The sequence below is a fragment of the Cololabis saira genome, chromosome 11 (genome assembly GCF_033807715.1).
Source record: "Cololabis saira isolate AMF1-May2022 chromosome 11, fColSai1.1, whole genome shotgun sequence".
In the NCBI taxonomy this organism is placed as follows: domain Eukaryota; kingdom Metazoa; phylum Chordata; class Actinopteri; order Beloniformes; family Belonidae; genus Cololabis; species Cololabis saira.
In genome coordinates this window covers 38,557,682-38,573,252 of record NC_084597.1, presented here as the reverse complement: position 1 = coordinate 38,573,252, position 15,571 = coordinate 38,557,682, and the positions used below count along the sequence as shown (strand labels likewise).

General features: G+C 39.8%; 2 protein-coding genes across 3 annotated transcripts in view; one reads left to right on the top strand and one right to left on the bottom strand.

Annotated features, from left to right (window-relative positions):
- Positions 1 to 2,519, top strand: part of niban2a (niban apoptosis regulator 2a) — a 39,615-nt gene extending 37,096 nt beyond the window's left edge. The window contains exon 14 of the mRNA XM_061734470.1: positions 57 to 2,519. Coding sequence (XP_061590454.1) covers positions 57 to 943 — 887 coding nt within the window. The 3' untranslated portion in view covers positions 944 to 2,519. The remainder of the gene's footprint in view (positions 1 to 56) is intronic.
- A 1,905-nt stretch (positions 2,520 to 4,424) lies between these two features.
- Positions 4,425 to 13,836, bottom strand: slc31a2 (solute carrier family 31 member 2). 2 transcript variants are annotated; one of them, XM_061734471.1, is made up of 4 exons: positions 13,652 to 13,836; positions 9,165 to 9,231; positions 6,292 to 6,526; positions 4,425 to 5,305 (listed from the first exon to the last, which is right to left on the bottom strand). In XM_061734471.1, the coding sequence occupies exons 1-4, from the start codon at positions 13,658 to 13,660 to the stop codon at positions 5,116 to 5,118; spliced, it is 501 nt and encodes a 166-aa protein (XP_061590455.1). In that variant the 5' UTR covers positions 13,661 to 13,836; the 3' UTR covers positions 4,425 to 5,115. The 2 variants fall into 2 exon arrangements, with proteins under 2 accessions (XP_061590455.1, XP_061590456.1); XM_061734472.1 differs by having other exon boundaries at positions 6,298 to 6,526.
- Between the last annotated feature and the right edge of the window lie 1,735 nt (positions 13,837 to 15,571).

Sequence of the window (15,571 nt, the reverse complement as noted above, 5' to 3'; positions counted from 1 at the left end):
ACAGCGTATTACCCCACTCACCTTCTGATGCCATGTCTGGCTCTTGTTTTGTCCAGCTGTGAAGGAGGCGGCTGTGCAGAGGAGACACAACCTCTACAGGGACAGCATCGTACTGACCAACAGCGACCCCAACTTACACCTGCTGGAGGAAACATCCCCAGTTGACTGGGCTGCCAAGTTTGGGGCGGATGAGCCAGAAGGCTCTTTCCCCAGTGAAGTTGAAGAACGGGGAGCTGCGAGAAGGCGCAAGCAGGTGGTGTCCATGATCCAGCTGGACGGGGTGCCTCTTCCTTACGAGTCCTGCCTGGAGGTCCCGGGGGTGGAGCTTATTCCAGAAGAGGAGGGTGAGTTTTCTGAGTGTCAAGATGAGGAAAGAGAGGAGGAACAGGAGGACCCCAAGTCTCCCGACAGCGTGGATGCGATCAGAGGCCTGATTAATCCGGTGGTAGAGGTGGAGTTGCCTGTTTCGGACGAGGAACCGAGTGAACCGGCTAACGGGACGGAGCCCACTGTTGGCCTCATCACCGCGGAGGATGGGTTGCTGGAGGAGGTGACACACGTAACCACCGTTGTGGAAGATGCGGCGAAGAAATCTCCACAGGAGAAAACGTCCCCCCAGTCTATCCTGAAGGAGCTAGTTGGAAGCAAGAAGCAGGAAGGTGAGAAGGAGCAGGAGGAGGAAGCAGACATCCAGGAGGCAGTTGAGGAGATGGTGACAGTAGTAAAAGAAGATGAGGGTGAACAGGTTGCCGAGGCCTCAGCCGAAGAACTACAGTGTGAATCACCACCACTGGCTACAGACTCCGGCTCGCAATATGACAGCGGCTTCCAGTCGCCGAGCGGCGAGGCTCTGGAGGATGCTGAGCCTCAGCCAATCACAAATGGTCTAAGTGGCGAGGACAAAATCATCAGCCCCACTGAGGTGGAAGTGGTTTTGGCATAGTGAAACGGAGAGCAAGCGCTTTGAGAGTGGACAAAATCATGCAAAATCATGGATAATGACGGAAAACCCAGAGTGAACATGAACTGTTTAATATCATTGCACACACGTCTCCAACTCACCACGCTCTAGATTTACCCTAGGGGTCTTCAGTGTTTGGTTCCCTCTATGCAACGAGACTGTCGCCTCATGTTTTCTTCATTGAAAATGGCAGTAAATTCAGCAGAGCTGATAAAGACATATCGCCCCCTTCAGGCCTGAATCAAATATTTATGGACTGAAGGCAAAGCGGGCTGTGCTCGCCTCTAGTTTCAGAGCACGTTGCTGGGTTTAGAGGTCTCCAACGGTCATTCTGCACAACTCTGCTGCACTCTCTAACACAAATAACTACTCATCACATGGCATGTATCATGAGCTTGATGAGCTGTTCTCCATGTGCATTTTACTCAGCAATGACAAACCATCGCTGCACGAAGCGAGCTGATGACTTCAGAGCACGGCCACGCCATCGTGTTCAGGTGGAAGGGCCTTTAGGCTCCACGCAAATCTAAGTTATTGGTGTTTTTTTGATGTTTAAGGGTTTTTTAATGTCCCATTTTCAGCATATAAGGAAGTCCTCTCTTCTTCTGTATATCATATTCATGAAAAAAACAAAGAATGGAATCACCACGCTTGGCGGTCGTTCATTCATCAGTTATTATTTTGTATGGAAATAAATGACAAACATAGCACAAAACTATATGCATTTAAGTGCCAAACATTGAGGCTTTCTAAGAAATGCATCAAAGAATTAATTCAGATAGTTCAAATTGTAATTTTTTAAATTTTTTCCACAAATACGAGTATAAATATTGAAATTGGTCTGCAGAAAAAAGCAAGCAGAGCTTAATTAGCTGTTGAACCTGGCTGATTGATGATAAACTCCATCTCTTTAAGAGTTAAAAAATGTAAAAGATTAAAGCTTGTCCTGAACACTAAATTAGCATAAACTGTGATTAAATAATGTTGGCTATTTCCAGTCAGCTTTTTTCCAAAATTTAAGCAAACTGGGAAACAAACAGGAAACATCCAGGTAGACCAACGTAAGAAGCCCATGTTTCAAGAGAGAGTAGTCAAAGAGAGATGGAAAATGTTTTAACAAAAGTACAACTGAACTAAAGAAAGCCGTATTTGGGCTTTGGGCGATTACTGAAGTGGTATTCAGAGGTGAGTCACAAACCTCTGAATACCACCATGTGGACGGAGATGACGTCACAGCTTTTGTTTGGTTCTGGGAAAATGAATCATGTGAAGATGAAGATGTCTGCATGGGGGGGAAACAAGTAGGTTTCCATCATCAGTGATTACATCAGGCCTGCGCAGTCATTAACTATAGTACATGTACACTGGGATTATAAACTCTATTCAGTCCATTAGAAAAAGTAGGTTTGGTGATGTATTTCACCTTTCAAGATGGTAACACCTCCTACGTTGGTCTACCTGGATGTTTCCTGTTTGTTTCCCAGTTTGCTTAAATTTTGGAAAAAAGCTGACTGGAAATAGCCAACATTATTTAATCACAGTTTATGCTAATTTAGTGTTCAGGACAAGCTTTAATCGTTTACATTTTTTAACTCTTAAAGAGATGGAGTTTATTGTCAATCAGCCAGGTTCAACAGCTAATTAAGCTCTGCTTGCTTTTATCTGCAGACCAATTTCAATATTTATATACTCATATTTGTTGAAAAAAACTAAAAAATTACAATTTGAACTATCTGAATTAATTCTTCATCAATGACATGACCAAACAGTGACTGGATGTGACTGAAATGTTAAGGTGGAAATTATAGGAAAATTAGTCTGTGAAATTGATGAAGAATACTTTTTTATTTTTATTTTTTATCAGCCATATCAGAAATTCATATATCATAACTGAACTCTTCCATACTTTGTTTCCTCTCTGCCTGATTAAGAAAATAAAAGGAAACAAATAGTTTTATTTTATTTAATTGGAACGATACCCAGATAGGAACATTATGCTGTTAAAAACATAGTTTTGTGTCACAAATGCATTTTTTCCCTCAAAGTAAAAGGCTGAGAATATTCTCCAGCAGTGGTGGTTCCGTGTCTTTGGCTAGAGGTTTTCATGTGAACGCTAGTCGGTAGTTGAATTCTCAGCTCTATCTGGGCAGCAGGGGGCGCTACAGTAACACTTTACTTCTGCTTTCAGTGCTTTGTACTGCTTTTTTTTTTTTAAATATATTTTGACAGATGTAATTTCATAAAAAGTGACATTGATTACTCTGCATTTATTACATTTGCAAGTGGGCTCTATGTTTCAATACAGTCAGGGAATAATCCCAGCAACTTTGGAAAAACAATTGGCTTGTCTATTGGGAAAAATAACCCCTTTCTTTATTTTTATTTAATTGTTCATCAGCGTGGAGGATTTTGATGTATTTGTCAATACATGTTATAATTTTAATGTTAATGTTCTAGCTTACACTATTATTACCGGTGTTCATTAGCTTCATTGAAAGTACATTGAAGTGAATATGACAATGTTTTTTTTGTTGTTTTTATTTAGTTACATTTCTGTAGTCAGAAACACTTACTCAGCAAATGATACTGCTGTATGTTGTCTGGCATCACTGTAAATCACGAGTTTTAACAGCTGAAACTACAGAACCCATCTTTTAATGTCTATTTTGCATCGTTCCTTGAGAGGAGTGTTTAATTTGGTACCAGGTATAGCCTAACTATGTGTCCTGTCCAGGCTTATGGCACAACTTCAATGTTCCCAGTTGGATTGGCAAGTAAATCTTGTGTTTTTGACGGCAGCTGAACCGTTTTACACACAGAGAAGCAGCCAACATCATCTGTTGTTAGACAGCAATTAGGATTTAGATTGGAACAAGATTTTAGCTAAAGACGATAAGATAAGCAAGTATGCACATGTGATTTTACATCTGGAGTTTTTCTTTATTTCAGATTATACTAATTTCTTTTAAAAATAACGAAGTATAGCACTTCTTGTTACCAGCACTCACATTTTCACATTAGTTCCACCTGCATTCCACAGCACAAGTTGGACTTTTTGTAATTATTTCTTGCTCTTACTGCCAGTGTACGAGCCGGGACTGGGATCCATCATTCCAAAGGGAACGCCACTTTCTACCGCTTATTTATTACACAACTCACGTGGTGAATAACCTCCAGGTGTAAACTGTTTTCTTTTTTGCGTGTGAATTTCCATGCCCTTGAAATATGTGTTTTGAAATGAACGAATAAAAATATTTAATCAGCTTTATTGTTTAATTTTTGTCAATTGTGCTTCTGGCGTTACAATCATCATTAAAAATGTTAAATATCCTGGTTCAAAAAAGAAGAATCATCTTAAATGTCCCGAAATAACGCAGGAAATAAATCAAAATGAGCCATCAGAGGACCAAGTCGGTGACTTCAGTTCTCTGAACCACTCATGACTTAAAAATGCTGCAAAACATGAAGACATTTTACTTCATTCATCAAAAAAATCAAACATTTAACACACAGCTTTGCAAACAGTCCAAAAAAACCTTTGTTTTTACATTAGCAGTCTTTATTTTCATCGTTGTGGAAAATTATCAAATTATGTGTAGTGTCATAGAAATAAATTATAAATCATGTCAAGGATTAAAATATTACAGCAACAAAACAACTAGCGATGAGCCCTTGATTTACACCTAAGAGATTTGTGGCACTGATGCGGTTGATTGCGAAACATTCCTCTTATTTTTCAGTCGTATATCCTTTTATTTTATTTTTTAAAACCACTGCCTCCCGCTGATATCTAAAACTGTTTTTCACACTCTGAGTGCTCTGAGAAGTTTGCAATTACAGAAATGAAGCTGAACTACAGCCCAGGAACTCTGCGTGACAAAGACCACATCATTCATGACCACGTCCTACACTTTCTCCTGCACCCAAGACCAAAACCTGAACACACTAAATTGCTTCAACTTTTCCGTTTCCATCTGCTGGTGAGTTGTATGTAGCAGTGTTGAGCAGCTTTCTCCAGAGAACACAATGAATTCCCTTATTTGTCAACCCAACACACAGAAATTAGTTAAGTGGTTTCCACTTGGTGTCCACAACATGTGATCCTTCAAACTCACCAAAAATGACAAAAAAATGCAGTTTTTTTCATCTTGATTTCAGGATCTATGCTGTTTGTATAGTGACATCTGATCCAGCAGAGGGAACGAGATGAAATAACCGAGCGTGGAGCCCACGACGACCCCGATAAAGATCCAGGCGTTGTAAGACATGACGCACAGCATCAGCATGTAGCCCAGACACACCTGCAGCATGTGGAGGACGGTCTGGATGATGTGCAGCAACCAGCTGCAGAGGGAGAGGGATAGCATTAGTCACAAAGTGTACAAAGATGGGGGGAAAAAAAGCATCTCAAATAGGTGATTGATATAAATACTGCAGGTTTAGGCTGCAAAGATATAGTGGAGTTTGCTTGTATGTGCAGAGGTGTCTTCAGTATTCACATTCATTACTCAGGTAGAAGTATAGATACTAGAGTTTAAAAATACTCCTGCAGAAGTTGAAGTATCAACTCAAGTTTTTTACTCAAGTAAAAGTATAAAAGTACTGGTTTCAAAACTACTTAAAGTATAAAAGTAAAAGTAATGTAAGGGGGGAAAAGCCATTAAGGACAAAAGCCATTGAAAATGAATACATCTTAGTATAATGCAAATATATTAAAGAAGCATATATGTGTACTATTGAGCATTAACATGTGTTTCAGAGAGCAGGAGATATGATGACTAGTTGCCTATAAGTATTGTAATGGTGCAAAAAGTCAAAGTTCAGAGGCATGTTATCATTTATCCTAACCTTTATTGGAATGTACATCCAAGTTTAGTTGCAGGAATCTGAGGGAACGGATGTAAGAACAAAACTGGACAAGAACATCTGAAACAACCACATTCACTCTATCCGGATGGAGCAATTTAACTGGATAGTTTTTATTAAAGGCCGAAATGAAATAGAGTAACAAGGCTGTTTTTAAAATGTAAGGAGTAAAAAGTACAGATAATTGCGTGAAAATGTAAGGAATAAAAGTAAAAAGTCGTCTGAAAAATAATTACTCCAGTGAAGTATAGATAACCAAAATTTCTACTTAAGTAAGGTAACGAAGTATTTGTACTTTGTTACTTGACACCTCTGTGTCTTATTTACATACATAACAATCTGAACACACAGATGACAGCTGGAGAAACAAATTGAGAGTAAACAGATTAAAGCTACTGTGAATGCTTCAGGTTGTTTTCAACTGGTGTTCATGAAAGTTAAATCCTTATACCGGTAATACTAACCCTGACCTGTCTCCGGTGCTCGGAGTGTGACGGGGAAACTCTGATGGGGTGAGTGAGGATTCGGAGGGGCTACTGTCCAGCACAGAGCTGCTCTCGCCGCGGCTGGATGAAGGGGCGGCGTACAGAGACGCAGGCGGAGCCAGCGTGGAGCTACTCCCCAACCACACCCTCCACACTTTGAGCGACTCGTAGAAGACCGTCAGCAGCAGGACGACGAGAACCGACAGCACCATCCCTGGAGAGAGAAACACACACACACACACACACACACACACACACACACACACACACACACACACACACACGACAATTACACCACTACTCGTCTGGTCTGTTTAGGAAGTTTGAAGAGCACAAAGAGCATAAAGTCTAGGAGCAGGTAGAAATGACTCAACCAACATAAACATATTGCATGTAGTTTATTTAACCTGAAAATAAATACAAATGTAAAAGAATAAAAAAGCTTACAAATATGTGACTCCATTTCTCTGTCAGACTCGATTTCTCTGTCTATTTCTCTGTGTATTTTTTTCTTGTAATAGTTTTTTTAGACCCATATTCAACACTGACAACTCAGGTATAGTCAGCTTGAATTCAATTACACCAAAAGCTTTAAAACATGTGACTGCTGCTGTATAATGACACTTGTGCACCTGTAGACAGGTAACCCCCCCCTATTCATGAGCACCATGCTCAGATGTCTCAGGCTTCTCCAGACTACATGGTTCAGCTCTTTCCACAGAGTTCCAGTCATTTATTTATCTGTTTATTAAAGCCTATAGTTAGTGTGAGTAAACCTCTAGTTAGTGTAAACTCTAGTGTGTTAGAGTCAGTAGTCATAGCCCTTCCTGTCTGCAACTTGAATAAAAGGGCCACTAGAGCCACAAAAAATCTTAAAAAAAATAAATTATAAGTATCTCATAGCCATCATTCTTGTAGTTTGTTGTGCTGATCTGCCCCCCCCTCCCTCTTTTTCTCTTTTGTGTATGTTTACAGGCCAGAGCGTCAGGAGCTGTTTCTTCCCTCCTAAAGGAGAGTTTTTCTTGCCACTGTTTGGCTTAAGGTTTTTCTCCCACTAGGAGAGTTTTTACCTGCCATTGTTTATGTAATAATTGCTCTGGGGTCATGTACTGGGTCTCTGCAAAGATCCTAGAGACAACTTCTGTTTTAGTAGATGCTATATAAATGAAATTTAATTGAATAAAATTGAATTAAGATTTGGATCAGGGTTCATAAAAGGCCACTCAAGAATGGTCAGATGTTTTATTCTCTGTCGTTCTCAATCCTGTTGGAACCTGTGACTGAGACCAAGCTCTCTGACTTATTTTATGACATATTTTACCCCCGAATGCCTCGATGGTCTGGATATTTAACTGGACCTGCACATTTCAAAGACGTGCCGTTCGAGATGAAGCAAAGCAACCCCGAACATAACCAAAATTATTTAATGGACCAGTTTTTAGTCTTTGGCATGAGCTACAAGAAGACACCAGGCACACAACGGGCTCTGAACTTTTTAACTTCCTGCAGGACTAGTAAGTAATATCTTATTGTCAGTAACTGGCATCTTTGTCTCTGGTGTTGATGTGGCGATAAAGTCATCCACTCAGTGAATGTGTCATTGTTGTCGGAGTTTGGTGTGTTTTACTGAAACTGGTGTTTCCTGCATCGGTTCTTTGTTCTATCTGGACTGGTATCTGGTGAACTGGTTTCACTTTTTTGTTGGATGGTTCCAAGTTTTGTCAAATTAATTCTGTGAACTTGCAGTTCTTTGTCTTTTCTTTTTGTCAAAAAAAATTGTACACCGATCATCCAAATCCGATAATATCTGCTAACCCACTAAGTCCTGAGAAGAAGCAGATGGAGGAGGAGGAAGTCAATTGCATTCGGGTCAGCATGTCAAATGTGGCAGATGGAAGTATGCAAATAACATTTTTATCAACTGTTAACTTTGTACCACTGGAAAAAATGCTTATCAAGATTTACTGAGTTTTTCAACTCATTTGTCAATTTATCTCATACAGAAGATATGCACAACTTGTTGAATCTACTGTATTTACTGCATGGGCAGCACGGTGGCTTAGTGGTTAGCACTGTTGCCTCACAGCAAGAAGGTTCCCGGTTCGACTCCCAGGCCCAGCAGGGCCTTTCTGTGTGGAGTTTGCATGTTCTCCCCGTGCTTGCGTGGGTTTCCTCTGGGTACTCCGGTTTCCTCCCACAGTCCAAAAACATGCATGCTAGGTAAATTGATCATTCTAAATTGCCCGTAGGGGTGTGTCTGGTTGTTTGTGGGGACTGCGGGTGGAAACTAGCATTTCTGTTAAACCCGGTGTATTTACACTGCTTAATGTAGTGTACATTAATATGCATTGTATTCCATCTAAATAAACTTTGAAACATGAGATTCAGGTAGAACATGAGATGGTGGTGAAGAGAGGCGTGCTGCTGTTCAAGTCCTTGGCCCAAAAACAACCTGCCCCTGTTTCACTGTCATGTTGGAACAAAGGCTAAAATAGGTCACTTTTGCTCCACAGTACAATACAGATACAATAGATACAATATTGTATCCACATTTAGTCTGAAGAAGAGCAAAATCCGCTCGAAACGTCACGCATGATGTGCTAAATAAATCTGCACTGTGGAGCAAAAGTGTGCGGTCTCCTCTCTTGTTTTTCACTGTCATGTTGGCCCAACTAAGAAGTGGTCTGAGATTCATCGTAACTCTAAACCTTTAAAACTTAAAATGTTCTGCTGAGCCATCAAAAAACAGATGTGTCCTGATATAACACTGCACTACCCGATGAACAGGAAGTTACTGCCTCTGAGAGCGATCTGTCAGACATGAAGGGCTGCTGAGGCCTCGGGCAGCTTACCTGCGGGGCCGTGCACGTTCCAGAAGTCAAACAGCAGCGTCACGCTGCCGGAAAACTCAAAAGTCATCTATGGAGGGGGCGGAAAAAAGACAATTATTAAGGGATGTAAGCAGCGGGTACTCTTTTATACTTTTGCCTGACACATCTTGAGTTGTGACATTTTTAACAACCTTGCAGAAAGAACATCGACCTCATATAACATCAACCCCCACGCTGCCACGAGCTACTGCACCTCTCTGAAACATCCAGCTCACTTTCATTTCCATATGTAGTGATGCTCTTTTCTCACGGCCTCCTCTTTAAAGTGTTCAGAAGCAGAAAGAAAATCCGAGGGAAGGTAAGGTTTTTCAAATAAAGTCAATCTATGTTATGGACTTTTCTGTTTCAAGTAAGTAATCTTTGGATTCCTTGAAAATAAAATAATTGAATTTGTGCTGTTTGGAACAAGCTTATTTATTGAAGAGGACACACAATTACAGAGCATACTGTCACACAGAGGCGCACATTGTTCTCCCTGGTGGTGCGGTTATGTGACTGACAGAGGAATGCACTGTGCGTGTCCGTGTGTGTGTGTGTGTGTGTGTGTGTTGATCCGTCGGCAGCCCAACTCTCTGCCTGTCTCAAAGGATAATTCACCACCTGTCCGGGCAGGAGTTTCTCCAAAGATACTCTATCTCAATTCAGCACCTGTCCAGGCAGGAGTATCTCCTACCAGCTGCACACCAATGAGAGCCTGATCACGGATCCCAGCCTTGCAGATCTGGGGCCTGTACTACGAAGCAAGTTCAACATACCCAGGATATCTTTTCCTTATCCAGATTCACTAAGCGGGACAATTGCAATCACGCTAAGCGGTCACACGACGGTGGTTATCAACTCGGTATATCAACCCAGCTTTCTCCAATCTGGATATGAGCGCGTGCACATAAAAGGGGCGGTGTTTTCAGCGCATGACCAATCGCAAGCATGGAGAAGTCCGCTGTCAGAGCCGCTTATTTCAGTAGCGAAGAGCAAACAATAATTTTACGGAAATATGATGAGTATAGGCATATAATACAGGCAAAAAGCAACACAGTTGCAGCTGCAAAATGCAGGAAAGACAGCTGGCAAAAGATCGCTGACTGTATAAATGCGTAAATTCATAGGGATATAAACATATATTTGAATATTCTGGGAATCTTAATCTTAAACTGTAAACCATGATCAGCAATATTAAAATAATAAAAGGCTTGCAATATTTCAGTTGATTTGTAATGAATCCAGAATGTATGACATTTTTTTTGTTTTTGTGTTTGCATTACAGAAAATCACAATATTCTAATTTTCTGAGACAGTCTGTATATATTGGTTCTATAACTATTGTTGTTGACCGATAACTTGTGCTGATGCTGTACCAAAGAATTGGGTTTTTTTATTTATTTTATTTAATTTTTTATTTTTTCAGGAGGGGGGTATTTAGTATTTTAAAGTGACTTCTCAGAATGTTCGAGGGACGAAATTGAAAATCCCTTTTTTGCTATCCCCTTACAAATGCATCTTCTTTTTGATTTCTTCTTGATTTATTTATTTAATTGGTATTAGTTTTGGATTGACTGTACATCGGATTTTGGGTGATGATTTGTTTTATTTATTCATTGATTGATTTATTTTTTATTTTCTCCTCCACCTCTTTTTTCTTTTTTTTTTGGATCGTTCATACAGGTACTCATCAGGGAAAGCAAAGGGGTTTTGGTGGTCCCTGAATACGCGTTCTCTTCGGAGGGATCCTCTCACGATCCGCACACCGAGCTCCACTGGATTCTCTTCGAAAGGGCATGTCATTTTCCAAGAGAGCTGATTGGTCAGTGGGCGGTGCTTTTACACCCGGCGATCTGTATCTCGAACATAACCTGCTCCGGAGCAGGTTAGCGGTTCAGCATAAGTTACCATGGCGATGTGCCCCGGTGAGAAGTGAACCACCGTCGTAGTCCTGAAAACCCAGGGTTAAACCTGAAGTTACCTCGCTAACCCCAAATCTCGCTTCGTAGTACAGGCCCCTGGTGCACGGTGATTCAATGTGTGCACATAAAATAAAAACCACCAAACATCCAGAGGTGGGTAGTAACGAGTTACATTTACTCCGTTACATTTACTTGAGTACGTTTTGGGAAATGTTGTACTTTTAGGAGTAGTTTTGAATCACTATACTTTTTACTTTTACTTGAGTATATTTGTGAAGAAGAAACTGTTCCTCTTACTCCGCTACATTAGGCTACGTTGAGCTGTTACTTTTCTTTTATCCCTTTTATCCGCGTACGCGTCAATCTCATGACATCACTGAGTGATTCTTTGGGAAAAAATGTTTGTTTTTGCATGTTTTGTCACATTTACACAGACTCAAACACACACAGAGTTTATGAGTTAATGGGCTTGTTCTAGTTCTGACTGGTTAAAAAAGAAAAGTACAAAGGCTTGAAATTTTGTGCTACTTGTGCTTAATTTATTTTTTTATTCTGTTATTATTTTATTATTTATTAAAGTACTTGAATTTACTTACAGATTATTTTAATTTAAGCTATTTTTTTATTAATTTTAATTTATTTTATTATTTTATTGATTTAATTTGCCTGAAGATGATTATTTTGTACTTTTGTCTGTTTGAATGGCTGTGTTAAAAAAAATAAATCAGACGTTACTCAACAGTTACTCAGTACTTGAGTAGTTTTTTCACCAAGTACTTTTACTCAAGTACTTATTTGAATGACTACTTTTTACTTCTACTTGAGTCATATTATTCTGAAGTAACAGTACTTTTACTTGAGTATAATTTTTGGCTCCTCTACCCAGCTCTGCAAACATCTGACTGAAACCAGATCAACTCATTGTTGTCTCGGTTCTCCCCGGAAATCAAGTTGCTCGTCCTGTTATTAGCAAAAGTGGTGACAGTGACACGTTTAATGCTTATTTCGGTCACCACTTTTAACCGAGTTGTCGTTTTCTAAACAGAAAATAAAACGCGACGGCAAGAAAAGAGGAATAGACGATTTTGCTGTGAAAATCATTAACTTCATGCCACTTTTTAAAACTAATCTCAGTTCCTCTCTGACCCACTTCAGCTTTCAGGTTTAACTATAAATCCACAGCGTCGCAAAGATGCTCTTGATGATAAAAGAAGAATCAAAAGCAGCAGATTTGAGACAGTGAGAACATCAACAGTAAATAATATAATCCCAGTCAACCACCGGGAGCCAGACAGAGTGATTGTCAGTTTATCTGAACCGCTGGGATCACTAGATATTTACTTGTCTGACGAATGTTGACACAACAAGATGTGTGATTAGAGCTGCTGGTGCAACACCCAGGGGGTTCTGTCTGCCTTGCTTCATGTTAAGCACAAAAGCACACTTGAACTAACACAAACAAGCCGGTACATGTTCAACTTTAGCGTTTTTTCTAGACCTTAAGAGATATGATTGAGGTAATCTGGCGTAGCTAAGGCTTTATTTGCATTTTACTTAAGCAATATATAATAATAATTTTGATTTCCCTGCAAAGTATATGTGGGGAGAGATAATAAGGAAGAACACAAATATATTTAGGCTACTCATCGAATGTCAATTATAAAAAAGTAATAATTTGATACTTTTTCAATAAAACAAAAATGGTCATAAAATTTACTCTCACAGGATTTCTTATGCTGCGTTCCATTTACCTCGAAAGTCGGAACTCGCAACTGGGAATGACGTCACAGCCGAGTTATGAGCGTTCCAGTAACAAAGTAGGTAAACGAGTTTGTAGTTCGCATATACCACATGAAAAATGTAAATTACACTATAGCAGCATATATATGCCGAACAATACTTGTATACGACTGATTTAGTGTGACCAAAACTAGAATGAAGTGCTACGATTTTTTACAGAGCTCTCTTCTACTGTTTACAACCGGGGCAGCCATCTTGGAATGTGAACTCGGGGGTGCTGAAGACTCTCCCACTTTCCCAGTGGGAAATCCCACTTCGAGGCGCGTTCCAGTTGAAAAATCCAACTGGGAACTAGGAAATCCCCACTTCCGAGGACAAATGGTACGCGGCATTATACCATGAGTACTACACAGGTACCAGCCTCGTCCATCTGATACGATCTGAGGTATGTCAACAAATATTTATATAAACATTACATATAAACATAGTCCCCCATTCAGTTCTCTAATCATGGCTAAAAGAGCAGTCAGAATAGCTATCACCTAACTTTTATTCACTTTTAATGTGGTAGATGGTTAAATTTGTCATTTGAATCTAGTGTTAAAAGCAAGTTTCATCACGCTACAACCGACACGTATTGTCGTAACTGGGTGCACTCAGTCTTTAGCACATCTACAGTCATAACCTAAATTTAGTCTACGGATTTTTTTCCCTTCACTTTTGCATTTGTCTCGACATTTTGTGGATGCAAAACAAAAATAATAGTAATAACATGTAAAACCGGGTCGCGGGAGCAGGAAAACTTACGGGCATCATGGTTAAGTTGCACAACTGATCGTTCACACAAGAGGTTTTCTGCAGGCACAAGATGCAGGTTCTGTCATAGTTCTGGTCCGGACTCCGTGAGCTGGTGCCGTCAGGACGGAGCCATGGCCTCAGCTGTGTATGCAAGTATGTAAGCAGCAGGAACACACACAACACACACCATGGATCTATTATAAAACGACACACACACCTCGTGACTCGCTCAGGAGCCGGGGCTGATGGGTAATGGAGTCCTTCAGAGGAGCCGGGGCTGATGGGTAATGGAGTCCTTCAACTCCAAAATAACCTTCAGTCACGTGACCAAAGGGAGGCGTGCAGTGCTGGCAGAAGTGGTTAACCTCAATTGTGTTGTGCATGAACGAGTTCAAATGTTTTTTTGATTGATTGAAATCTTTATTTCGAGCATTAAATAAAAAAGAAAAAACAATTACACAAAACATCAGAAAAGAATACAAATAAACAGTCATTAAACAAATCAAAGGGAAATAAACCTTCATGCCCGAAAAGGAGTAGGAGGAAGTAAAAAAAACTTATGAGGTCCTACCCCTTGTTTCTTTTTCAATTTTGCTTGAATACAAAATAAAAATAAATAAATATAACAGCAAGCTTTAATTTCTCAAAATATATACCTGTTATTACATTATAAAAATATAACAGCATTTCATTGCAATATTATACCCGAGCATTGTAAGTATTATACCTGAGTATTATAAATATAAATATACCTGAGCATTGTAAGTATTATACCTGAGCATTATAAATAAATTATATAAATAAATTATATACCAGAGCAATTATAAATAATATACAAATGTTCGTTCGTTCTTTTTTGTTTATTTCGAACATGTATAAAAAACAAGAAAAAAGATAAGAAAACAAATACAGGTGGGCATTCCACCACATAAAGAAAAAAAACAACATCAAAACACATATTTCAGTTACATGTTCGAAAAGGAGTGGGGGGAAGTATACATTTATGTATTCCCACCCCCTTTCCACAACTAAACATTAATTATATGTCTGTATTTATTTTTTATACTATACACTAATTTGTATAAATATATATCATTTTTACAAAAATAACCTGTTTAATACAAGATGTAAGCTCTATCATAAATATAATACGGAAATGAACACGTTAATTTCCGTGAGAACATTGGAATGAACGCAACATATTTTCAAATGACGAACTAGAATTTGAACTGTTCAGATTATGTGAGTTTCAGTTTCACTGTTTGGGTCCAATTATTACGGAATACATTTCACCAGCGGGCGGCTAGTACCCCTCGCTGCAGCCCTGCGGAAGGGGGCGGGGCGTCGGACATCACAGGGGCGGGGCGTCGGACATCACAGGGGCGGGGCGTCGGACATCACAGGGGCGGGGCGTCGGACATCACAGGGGCGGGGCGTCGGACATCACAGGGGCGGGGCGTCGGACATCACAGGGGCGGGGCGTCGGACATCACAGGGGCGGGGCGTCGGACATCACAGGGGCGGGGCGTCGGACATCACAGGGGCGGGGCGTCGGACATCACAGGGGCGGGGCGTCGGACATCACAGGGGCGGGGCGTGATATCAAAATGACACAGCACCATCTGGTGGCCATTTCCAAATGCAAATTTATATTCAAAGTCATCATTTATATACAGATGAATCTCCGAAAATAAGAATACCGTGCAAAAGTTAATTTGTTTCAGTAATTAAACTCAAAAGGTGACACTAATATATATACTCATAATATGCAAAGATAGATATTATATAAGATTATAAAACATACTTGTGTAATATAATTATTATGTTTAATATTACATAATTATAATAAAAATATATAGATTGTCATTGGGTATTGAGTGTGATGAGTAGGCTAGCACTAAAAATCATTGGTAGTAATGATTCCATATA

Bases quoted from the DNA above. Each gene is read 5' to 3' on its own strand.
- slc31a2 (XM_061734471.1), bottom strand. The intron at 6,527-9,164 runs GTAAGCTGCCCG...TTCTCTCTCCAG, and splicing joins GAACGTGCACGGCCCCGCAG to GGATGGTGCTGTCGGTTCTC. The intron at 5,306-6,291 runs GTTAGTATTACC...CTCCCTCTGCAG, and splicing joins AGCACCGGAGACAGGTCAGG to CTGGTTGCTGCACATCATCC.